Source organism: Arvicola amphibius, chromosome 12 (assembly GCF_903992535.2).
Source record: "Arvicola amphibius chromosome 12, mArvAmp1.2, whole genome shotgun sequence".
In the NCBI taxonomy this organism is placed as follows: Eukaryota; Metazoa; Chordata; class Mammalia; order Rodentia; family Cricetidae; genus Arvicola; species Arvicola amphibius.
In genome coordinates this window covers 65,241,865-65,254,390 of record NC_052058.2, presented here as the reverse complement: position 1 = coordinate 65,254,390, position 12,526 = coordinate 65,241,865, and the positions used below count along the sequence as shown (strand labels likewise).

Sequence of the window (12,526 nt, the reverse complement as noted above, 5' to 3'; positions counted from 1 at the left end):
CACACTTGGTCAGGACTCGGAGGGTTACTTCTGGATCTGACCTGAAAGTCTCCACCCTGGCTGAGGACGCTTTCATCTACACCTCAAGGTGCTATGCGAGCTGCCAATGGAGGAAGCAATCAATAACTCCACCCAGCTGTGACGTTGATGGACCACAGTGACCAGCACAGGAAGAGACCCTAAAACAGCTACCCACAGATAAGCGCAGCTCTCACTCCATCAAAAAAAGCTTCTTTTGTAGCAGATCAAAACTTCCTACTGCTCAGTAAACACTGTTGTGAGATAGCACCATAGCACAACACAGTGCTCACTTGTGGGGACGCTGGTGTAAATAAACTGTGCTGCAGGTCAGATTAAAGTGCACCAAGTGCAATGTGCACAGTGCACAGCCTATGATAGTTAACGGCTGCTACTTGTTCACAGATAACTCAGGCACCCAGCAAGAGCTCAAATGTTGGGGATAATGCTTGCGCTACTCTCTCTCTGCCTGCAACGGCTCCTCTTTTCACCCTCTGACTAGTTGGAACTAAACAGGCTCGCTTCCATTTGCTCTCTTCCACCACAGCAAATACAACATGGCACAGCTGCTGCCCACACGTCTATCTCTCACACAACACACAATCACTTCACATGCTATTTTTGTGTCCTGAGAACTCAGAATCGTTACTGGCACAGAGTAAGAACTTAAATCTTTGCTGATCAATGAGAAACAAGTGAACGTACCTCTGCAGGTCTCACCCAAGCCAAAGAGCAAGGGATTGCCTGAGCAGGCAGCTTCGTGTAGCAGCATCTGCAGAAAGTCAAACGTACGACTAGGTAATCATGTATGTACAAAGCTTTTAATGAGTCTCTGATCCACTTGTCTTGTTATTCATACCATTCCAATTAATTCACGACACTTTAATGCCTCATACTTTAGAAGTTATTTTTGAAACAAATCACAAAACAGTACTTTTTAAGAGAACCATGTAAATGAAAGCACCCAGGAGGACTGCCCAATCCCTTGGCATGTAAGCATGCCTCTTAGCATGACCCTAAATTACTGTCTTACTATGAGACCAAAATTTATTCTCACGGTTCATTCAAATTCATAATCAAGTGAAAGAATAGAGTATAGTTCATCCATAAAATAAGTAATCAGCAGCTCGGTGATTAACAAAGTGTGCTCCTTCTGCAGAGGATCCCAGCTCCCACACCAGGCAGCTCACATCTACCTGTTACTCCAGCATCACAGCATCCTATAGCTTTGGTCCCTGTGGGCACGTGATCATACATATACAAACAGTTAAAATAATAAAGATAAATCTTTTAAAAAATATATTAAATGATGATTTGCCAAATATGTTCTGCAATAAGATGTAAAGAATGGATGGAAGATGGCAAGAGAAAGAAAAAATCCCAGCTTCAAAGTTCCATGATTCATAATTTCATTTTTCCAGCATTCTTTTTGAATTCAACTCACTTGAGGAACCGCAGAGCGGACTTCTGAACAGTTCCAATATTTCCAAAGTCTGGGTAGAACACTTCAACTTCCTTTTTCCCGATGATTCGGTGGATAATAACCCGGTACCACCACTTGTCCTCAGAAATCCTTACACAACAGAGATGTCCTGGTTGGATAAAATATTCCGGCATGATGTACCGATCGGAAACCAGCTGATTAGAGTAACAGCGCCTGTAGAATTCATAATACAGAATAACTATGGAGTGAAAGAAAAAAATTTACTGTGTACGAAGAGCAAGAAAGTCTTAGCAAAAAGCAAAGCAAAAAATTAATTTTCTCTGATTCGTTAATGCCTATTAATGTCAATTCCTTTATCAAAATCCTTTCTCTCAACGAACTCAATTAAGTATGAAAATTCCACACTTATCTTGTTACCTTACATTCTCTAAATAGAATGTAATCCAAATTCCTGAAATGGCTACTTTCCTGTATTTATGGTTCCTTTCGGGAAGATTTCAGAAGGGGTGACAGACTGTTAAGAACCAGAAAACCGGGAACTGCGCTGTGAAACAGTCTCACCTAGTAACGGCCACACAAAGAAGACCAGAGCAATGACAGAATCAGTGGACATATTCATGTGGAAGGGGGAAAGTCCGTGGGGTCTCAGCACTAAACAAAGATACAGGCAACCAATGACTGCAGGGAGATTTGGTCTCTCCTAGGAAATGAGCCCAGTGTTGGTTATTGAATACAGAGTGGTCAGCCATGAAACAATATACATACAAACAAGTTGTGTTTGCATATATTTGTGTTACACATGCATACATACATACACATGCATGTTACAATAGTAATCCAAGAAGAGGCTATCGACTTGAAGGTGGAGAGTAGGTGGATGGCAAGGGTTCTAGGGAGAGGCTGGAGGAAGAAAAGGGAGGGAAAGAGATATAATTCTATTTCAATTAGAAATATCCTTTTAAAAAGGCATTGATGGAACAGGTGATGGTGGTGCACACCTTTAATTCCAGCGCTGGAAGATAGAGATGGGATCTCTAAATTTGAAGCCAGCCCAGTCTACAGAACAAGTTCTAGGACATCCAGGGCTACATGGAGAAACCCTGTCTTGAAGAACCAAAATCAATGACTTTTCCCCAAATGTAAGAGTCTCTCTCTGCAGCTTATCTTCTTTCATGTTTTTGGATACTAATCTCCACTATTCTCTCCTATTCTCTCCTTGTATCTTTAATAGGCTTTTTGTCACCTTAAAATTTGGGGTCCTTTGGAGTGTTTAAACAGAAACCTAGGTTTAAATCCTAACTCCCTTGCTTACAAGATCAGTGACTGTGCCTTTCTGCATTTCAATTTCCTTGCTGAAGACGGAGACAGTAGTGCTGTCCCAGCACTGCTAGTGCTCACTCCACTTCCTTATTTCCTCCCAAGGCACACCATTTAATCCTTCATTAATGTTGATTTAGTGCCAGGACACATCCATGCCCATCTCTGGTGGACACAGGAGAAAGACGTACAGTGAACAAGGCCTTGGGGAACAGAGAAAGGCTCTGGGGAAAAGGCAGAGGGCCTTCGCCTCAGGTACATTTGTTCCCTGGAATATTCTTCTCATGATTTCATGCCTCCTGTGTTAAACATTCCATTCCATTTATAAGACATGCTTATTCTTGCTGGGTATCGGACCACAGCCACAGAACCCAATCTGGTAAGACTATGCTGAGTGCTGTCCTCAGTGTGCCTGAACCTGGATGTGGCCTCTGCCTTGCGTTTGTGCTTCCCCAGATGTAATCTATGGTACCTGCCAGGCACTGTTTAAGCTGGTCTGTCCTGAGAAAGTTCTAGGAATAGGCTGCTATTTTAATAGTATGTGCTTATTGGCATTTATTTACATGTTTTCTGAACATAAACATCCTTCCTTAGATCACTGCTTTCTTTGGTACATCAGTGTATAAAGCACACTGAAACTGAAGTAAGGCTGTTTACAGCATTAGACTGTTTACCCATTCTTTAAAGTCCTAAACCCCAGGTCTCACAGACACATCTGCAGAGGTTGTCGAAGGCTGACAATCTCAACTGGCAAAACCTTGCTTTTGAGGCCTTGCTGAAATATCAACTATGAAGCTTTCCCAGACAGAACTGCTACTTTCCGGGCAGTACCAGGGCCTCTGTAACCAGACATTCAACAGTTCCAGTTTAACAGCAGCAGCCAGGCTAGGCTGGTAAACTGCTCCAGAACCCACATCAAAAACAAACATTACCTGGGCATTAGTATCGTATTCACTAATCCCAGCGCTCGGGAGGCAGAGGCAGGCAGATCTGTGAGTTCGAGGCCAGCCTGGTCTACAGTGTGTTCCTGGGCAGATGCAATGTAGAGGCCTGAAAGGCAACCTTAGGGGTGATTGTCAGGAATGCAGCCCGCCTGCTCTGCGAGGATGTCTCTGATTGGCCTAGAGCTCACCAACACTGGTAGACTAGCTAGACAGAGAGGCCCAGGGATCCTTTTGTCTCTGCTTTCCCCATGCTAGGATTACCGGTGTTTGCTACCATGCCTGGCATTTTCACATGTGTTCTGAAGATAAAATCCCGGTCTTTGTGTTCACAAAGCAAGTGCTTTACTAAACTATCATTCGAGCCATGATAATATTTCTAGGGGATTATTATTGGACTTATGTCAGGTAACTTAGGTATCATATAAACATATAATAAGGTAAAAAAAAAAAAAAGGAAAGGGCTGGAGAGATGGCTCAGTGGTTAAGAGCATTGCCTGCTCTTCCAAAGGTCCTGAGTTCAATTCCCAGCAACCACATGGTGGCTCACAACCATCTGTAATGAGGTCTGGTGCCCTCTTCTGGCCTTCAGACATACACACAGACAGAATATTGTATACATAATAAATAAATAAATAAATAAATAAATAAATAAATAAATAGGAAAACATGGACTGCTTCTGTAAATACAAACTGTGTAACTTGTTAACAAGAGGCTGTCCTGCTGTCCTGGAGCCCTGAGTATCTGGCACCAGCATCCGAATAAAGCCTCTTTTGTTACAAGTTTTCATGGTCAGACTGGTGACTGTCTCTCTTAGTGACCCCACACCCATAACAATAACACTACAATTCAGAAGTGAGTATTGAAATGCATCTTCCCAAAACTTCACTACAAGGAAAACAACTAAGACTGTATACTGTCAGCACGAAAGCCTTCAAGCAAGAGTCAGGACTGTAAGTGCTGCAGCAGACTGAAAGCTGATGCTGTTCTGATAGCACTGGTAGTAGAAGTAAAGAAAATAAAGTAGTAAAATCTGTCTTACAAGTTCGTTCAACTCCCACAACTCCCTTGCCAATAGGTAGATCCCAGTTTAATATTATTTTATAGGATAAGTATGATTTTCTTTCTCTTCAATACTGTAGCATGACACATCTACATTGGGATGAGCTGCATAATCAGTAAACATGCATTTCACATTATAAAATCATACACAGGCACAATTCCTCCAGGCTGCTTTCATGTTTAGGAGTCCTACTTTCATGTTTCTTTAAAGGCTCCACAATTACTAACTTGAAATTCTTAATGATTTCTAAAGGGCCCTGTATTTTAATTTGGTACTGGGGCCTGCAATTAAACAGTTTGTCCTGGATCTTTCAGATCTGCTAAAGCAGACCAATTCTAAAATAAGAAAAATTTGAAAGACATGAAAACTTCAAATTCTAAATTGCAACTAATTTTATGAAGTATTTGTAAAATTTAGACATTATCAAAACACAACTTTCCAAAAAGACTGGTAAGACATTTATTTATTAGTTATGTATTTATAAAGGCAGAGGACTTCAAGTTCCTCCATCCTTCATACTTTTCACGTGCCATGGTTTCGGCTACCTAAGATCAACCACAGTCCAAAACTATTAAATGGAAAGTTCAAGAAATCAGTAATTCATAAACTCAAAGCTGTGTGCTGTACTGAGTTGAGTTGCACAATGCAATCTTCACCATCTTCCCTCTGCAGCCCAGGGTCCGAGCCACCCCTTCAGGAGTGCCCTTGAGCCACATGCCAGTTCAGTCCAGCTGCTACCACAGGAGATGGTCATAACTGTTATATTTTACTGTTAGTTTTGTGACTCTTACTGTATCTAATTTATAAGTTAATTTTAGCAAAGATAAGTGTGTATATGAAAAAACAGTATACAGTATGAAGAGAGTTTGGTATAATCAGTTTTAGCATTCACAGAGGGATTTGGAATATACACTGTATATGGATTTGAAGGGCTATTGTACATGCGTAGATTGGAAAATAGTTATTTTTCATAAAAATGATATTTATAGTACCACACATTGATTTTTCTTAAACTAATGTTTTAATTTTCTCAGTTTAAGTTTCTGTATGATAAAAGCATCAGAAAGCTTTGTTACTTTAGGAGTCCAGGAGCAAAGTGCCCGACCGTCACTGTTACCGGGACGGAAAGCGAGGTCCTACCGCATTTCGATCATCATGTCCTCCAGCAGCTCCGACGAGTCTCTGCTGTAGATGCGGATGTAGAACTGACTAGGAGAGATTATGTACTCCACGAAGACCCCCACCAGGGTGCTGGTGTCCAGTGGCGGAAGTCTGCAGAGTTTCTTTGCACGCACGGCATCTGGTGGGATGTCATGGTTTGCAACTGACAAGCTGAACTGGGATTTGTTTGTTTCTACTTGCTACAGGGGAGGCAGGGAGAGAAAGAAGTTATAAAAAGCCTGTAGGGGGCATTTCAAATCTTATGACAGTGTCTCTCGAACTATTTATTTAGTAAGGGACATTTCAAATCTCATGACAGTTTCTCTCAAACTATTTCATGAGTCACTCTTTATCACAATCATCTCGAAGTTATAAAAATCCAGATTCTTGGGTCGAGCCAGGACTATGATCCAGGATGCTTTAGATGGAGCTCACAGCCACACACTACAGCACTACAAGGTCAGAGTGTTAGCAAATGTCTTCAACAAAATGGACAATGCGACATCGCAAATATTCAGGCTGGGGTTAAGGTGGGTTCCCAACCTTTGATGACTGGTAGGCTTAGGTAGGCTATCTTTAAGGGATGGGTCAGACTCAGACTAGCTCTCCTATCAGAAGCTCTGCAATCATGTTCATTCTAAAACATGTTAGACAACACAGCAGGCTCTAGAACTGTTCATTCCCCTGAAGAGCCATCTACAGTGATGTCCTTCGTAACATCAGATCCGAAACAGGAGATAAAATACAAACAGAGTGTGTGAGGAGGTAATGGAGGAGAAAATTAAATGAATCAAGGAAGTGAGAATGGGTATATAAAGGCATCTGTGGCCACGGCTGAGGCAGGCTCCCACACTCTATAAAGCCCTGAGGACTACAAGCCTCCAGCCTGAGGCTCAGCAGAGAAACCAACAGAACCATCAAAAGAGAACTTGATACAAACCATTTGAAAATCTTAAAATCAGCTGTGTGGGAAATGAAAGACGGAAAACCAGAGGAAACACTTCATAAGGAGGCGCTGGACTGAAGAACTGGCCTCTTCCAAGGAACAAGATTCTTAGGGATATTTTCCCCTAAAGAGCATTTTGATTTAAACAAACATTCATTCAGCTATTCTGACTACTATATGAAGTCCTTGAACCCCACTCACCAGCTGTAAAGGCTTTACCACAAGGTTAGGCTTCTTGTAAAGTTTCTGTTCTGGTTCCTTGTGGTTCTTCAAGGGGCAGTCCCACGTAGTCTTCCTAACCGCTGCAGTCGACAGGGGGTTTCTAGAGGGGCTGGAGAGCCAAGCATTGCCTTCTGTTTTCTTGTCTGGTTGAACTAAACACGAATTTCTGACTGATGGAAGCGCTCCACCTGAAACAGCCAGGGTGCCCGCAGACCTGTCACCGCTGAGCCACTGCCACTAAGCAGCCCCCATGTGCCAGGCGCTGGGGAATCACTGACCTCTCAGATGGAGACACAGGGGAAGTTGTTGTAGAGCAAAAACAAACCCCAACATTCTCACAATGGGAAAGCAGGAGCTGGTACAACTTCTTAAACCTTGGCGAGCCACTTTCTCAACATTCTGGTTTCCAAATTCTCCTAACTAAGCAGTGAGCAGTTGACATACAATATACATACTTTTTTTTTTTTTTTTTTTTTTAGACAGGGTTTCTCTCTATAGTCCTTGCTGTCCTGGAACTCACTCTGTAGACCAGCTGGCCTTGAACTCAACAGATCCGCCAGCCTCTGTGCCCGAGTGCTGGGATTAAGGGTGTGCCCCCCCCCCACTGAGCCACCATCCCCTACTGTGCATACACGAGTACCTGCTCTGGCACATTACACAGGACTCCCTAGAGCTATGACTACAGTGGCTCCTAAAGAAAACCTCACAGCGCATTAAAATACTGGCAGAAAAAGATTAGTCACAGGGCTGACGATGTCAGCTAGCGGTGAGATGCTTGCCCGGAATGAAGGAGGGCCTAGTTTCATACCTGAACAGCAAAATATATAATAAAAAGCTAAAAATACTAGTCCTGATGCCTTTATAATGGTAAAAATGGAAACAATCTAAATGTCCTCCAACAGCACACAGGTTAAATGAAATAAATATAAGAATTGTGCAAAGGTAAAAATGAAAAAATATTAATATGGAAAGCAATATATTAAACATAAAAAGCAGACACAATATTTATATAATAATGTATTATATAAGAAAATTGTTATAATTAAATATAGAAATACACTCATTGAAGCTACAAGCACTATCTCTGTTATTTGGTTTAAAGAGCTTTTGTGGTTAAAAAAAATTCTATGACTTCAGATCAGCTGTCGCTTAGTTCTTCCAAGTCCTGGATTCAGAGCGTGCGGCTTCCGCAACAAGGACTTCTCTCAAAGCTCTGCGAGGCAACCAAAGGCAGCAGCCTGTATTGTTTTGGGTCATCTTCTGGCTGCCCTGACCCAACACTGGGGTTTTAAGATGCCAAGGGAGACAAGCATTCAGTAATCCTACCCAGCTGCCACACCTGTGAGCACAATGACCAGAACAAGATCTCCTTAAAGGTGCAAGACTGGTGCTCTTATCTTGACAGTGAGTCAAAGACAGAATATGGAAGGTAGTTGTACATCATAACCACTAATAAAAACTTATTATAAAATAGACCAGGAAAAGATTTAAAAAAATTGTCGGTGAAGCCTTGCCTTGTAAACACAAGGATATTAGTTGACCCCCCCACCCCCAGAATCCACATTAAAAATAAAAGTCAGGCATGGGATCTGCATGCCTGTAATCCCAGTACTGGAGAACAGGGTCAGGGGGATACCTGGGTCTTCCTGGCCAACTAGTAACCCATTTCAAAAGTAAATAAATAAAATGCGGACGGCCCCTGAGGGACAGCTTTCTAGAGCACTCACACATGCACCTCCCCACATATATTTTATAAAAGGACCATATTGTCACCAATGCAGATGTCACCACTGAGGGAACTGAGGAAAGGACCCTTGGGCTCTATCCACATGACCACATAAAAGACAATGCCCTAGGTCCAATGTGGGTTCCAATAGTAAATACAGAAACAGAAAATAGGACATTTTTGTAAAAATTGGAATTTATTTACTGTAAAAATATACATGTAGGGTTTCTCACATATTCCCTAGATTCTGTCTTTGTGTAAGAAGTGTAGCAAAAATTCTAACTGGCCTTAATAAATAAAACCCGGAGTCAGAGAAGCAGTGCAGCCAGTCACTAGAGAGACCTTTTACCTCTATGGATGCTCAGAACGAAGGGGCGATCCTGTCCTGACTGCCTCCTCAGACTGCAACAAGCTCCTGTCTCCTCCCGCCTTGTGTTCCTCTCTCCACCCAGCCATATCACTCCTGTCTCCACCTCCCTAGTGCTGGGATTAAAGGCATGGGACCCCAAGTGCTGGGATCACCACTGCGTGAGCTCTGTTTCTTTTACAACTGGATCAATTTTGTGTAGCCCAGGGTGGCTTTGAACTAACAGATCTGTCTGCCTCTGTCTCCTTAGTCCTGGGATTAAAGGTGTGTGCCACCACTCCCTGGCCTCTAGTGGCTTAGCTCTGCACTCTGATCTTCAGGTAAGCTTTATTTGTTAAAACACAAAACATCCATGCACATAAAATAAAAATAATCTTTTAAGAAAGAAAAATTGCTGGACATGGTGGCTCGTGCTTGTAATCTCAGCACTCAGGAGACTGAGACAGAGATTTCCATGTGTTTAAGACCAGTAGGGCTACACAGTGAGCTCCAGGCCAGCCTGGGCTACATAGTAAAAACCTATCTCAAAACACTCAAAAATTAATAAGTTAAATTGTAAAAATTTGATTTTTTAAACTAATAATACAGGTTAACTTGACTAATATCACTAAGAAGGTCCCTAGTCAAACTAGCATGAGGTGTTTTGGGTCATGTGATTCTAATGATGATTCTTAATGCTTTATTCTTCCTTGTCTTCAAAAGCACAGTTAAAAAGGAGGTTTATATTATACCAGGTTTAACTCACCAGGAGGGATGCGGCTTCAGGTCAGCATCAAACACCAGCAAGTCTTGCTTTTCTTCATGAATCGACGCGGAGAATGTCACTCAGAGCTCCAACAAGTTCTGTCACATTTAAGAACCCTAACTGTTTGGTGAAAGTTGCTCTTTAAAAATTAGCTGAAAAAAAAAACCACAGAAAAGCATGAGGACTCTGGATCTCGATACTTGGGGTTCAGTGAACTCAGGCAGCCAAGCCTGTTTCATAGGCAGCCAGTCTAACCTAACCACTGACTCCAGGTTCAGGTCCCAGAGACAGATCCCTCCCCAAGACACAAAGTCGACAGCCCCTGAAGAACACTCAGGGCCCTCTAGGTACCATATGCATGGGCATACATGTGAGAAACATAATACATGCATGTTTTCATCCCCTGAACCAACATAAAGCAACTGCGTTGTTATCAGCAAACCAAAGGACAAATGGGTGGGCCAGGGTGGGGTGGGCAGGTTGGGGTGGGCCAGGGTGGTGGCAAATTAGAATTAGTATCTATTTCTTCAGGTTACATATTAACTTCTTTACCTTTTATGTTTATCAGTCTCTAATATATTAGTTTCTCAAATAACTGTGCATTACTATGAAAACTTAACATAAAACTAGGGTGGGAAGATTAAAAATATAAATAAGTAACTGCTTTGGTTTTTAGACTTAATTTTTTAGAATTGTGTCTGCATGTGGGTGCAAGTGCCAGCGCCCTGAGAAGCCAGAGGTGTTACAGACAGTTATAAGCCACCTAACATGGGTGCTGAAAATCGAACTCAGTCCTCTGGGCTATCTCTCCAGCCCTCAAATTAGTAATTATTCATAGTATATTCAAAAGGTCTAAGCAAATTTTCAGCAAAAATAAGTTCAGGAGGAGGAAGAGGATAAACAACGATGTGGGTGATCAAAGTTTATATATAACATATGTATACATGAAATTGTGAAAGAATAAATAATTTTAAAGAAGAAATTTATAGTGAGAATTCTCACAAATAAAAAATTCATTCATTAAAACAAGGGGCAAACAAGTCTCTGCCTCACCCCCAAATGCTTCAGTCATCTAGCAACCATTTCCCTACAAATAACTATTATTAAATAACTATTATACCTTTTTTGTCTAACTTTCCAGAAATTGTCAAAACTTAATTGCGCTTTGATATAAGATTATATAAGTTATGCATCTTGCTTTTTCAGTTACCATAAGGGTAATTTCATATTGTTATTATATTAAACACAGCTTAGGTGCACTTTATAATTAGTTGAGTCAATTCATTGATATGTCAGATGTATTTTATTCTAATGCTTTTGGTATTGCTCCCAATGATGAGCGATAAAGAAGTTGACACAGTTCTACTCCCACACCCCTTCTTTTCCAGAACCCCGGCCCACTGATGTAAGATATAGTTTTCATATGTATCTACATTCATCTTCATGTTTTAAACCCAGCTAGAGGCCACCTTAGCTTTAAATAGCAGTATGTTCTAATTGGTAGAAGAGAGCAGCCCTTTTAGATGCACTTACCCTGTTTACTTTATCCTTTGTTCCTCAGTTCTAATCTGGCATCATTTCATTTAGCCTTAAGTATTATATTTACCGTTGTCTTACAATATCAGTCTATTCAATTTCTCTATTTCTTGACTATTGGAAATGTCTTTATAGTGCTTCCCTCTTATTATTACTGAGTATAAAATCAAGGACTGTACATGGAGTGCTCTGTTTTTACACATCTCTTCTTGTACTGTCACACTTTGAAAAATGTTAATCAAGCTATGAAGTGGTGGCACACGCCTTTAATCCCAGCACTTAGGAGGCAGAGATAGGAAGAGCTCTGTGAGTTTAAGGCCAGCCTGGTCTACAGAGAGAGTTCCAGCCTCGTCTTCAGAGCGAGTTCCAGCCTGGTCTACAGAGCAAGTTCCAGAGAGGTTCCAAAGCTATACAGAGAAACCCTGTCTCAAAAAAAACCAAAAACCAAAACCAAAAAATGCTTAATCATTATATTTCAATGATGTTATAACAGTAAGTAGTAAAAATATTGTCTTCCTATCATAACTACATATTTGTTACTGGCCATATCCTAACTATCATACTGATTTTTAAAAAGCACTAAGACACCAAAACAAGATATAAGTGTTAAAAGCACAGACTTCGAGGACCCAGGAAGCAATAGCAAATTAGTCTCTCATAAGAAAATTAGCAATACAGAGAGTAGACTAGTAAGAAGAAAACAGTTACCCTCAAATTCCCAAGCAGTTTAGAAATAAAACAAACCTTGTGGAAACTTAGATACAACCTAATCGACAGAAAAAAACACAAGATAAAATTGAAATATTAGGAACAAAAATACTAAGATTGGTTTTAATTTAAAAAAAAAACATTACTCTCATAAATATTTCATTTTGCACATACATAATTTTAGGACAAGTCCCCAGAATGGACTTGCTTCAATCCCAATACAGTATAAAGAACACGTGCCCTTCTTTTTTTTTTTTTAAAAAAAGATTTATTTATTTATTTATTTATTTATCACTGTGCCTTCTTAAATCTTCTAGATGTATTTTATATA

The 12,526-nt window shown here is 40.8% G+C and overlaps 1 protein-coding gene across 1 annotated transcript in view; it reads right to left on the bottom strand.

Annotated features, from left to right (window-relative positions):
- Tdrd5 (tudor domain containing 5) overlaps positions 1-12,526 on the bottom strand; it is a 46,873-nt gene that overhangs the window by 24,884 nt on the left and 9,463 nt on the right. Inside the window, 7 exon segments of the mRNA XM_042056065.1 lie at positions 724-790; positions 1,463-1,675; positions 5,925-6,145; positions 7,093-7,301; positions 9,938-10,011; positions 10,013-10,103; positions 12,196-12,253. Coding sequence (XP_041911999.1) covers positions 724-790; positions 1,463-1,675; positions 5,925-6,145; positions 7,093-7,301; positions 9,938-10,011; positions 10,013-10,103; positions 12,196-12,253 — 933 coding nt within the window.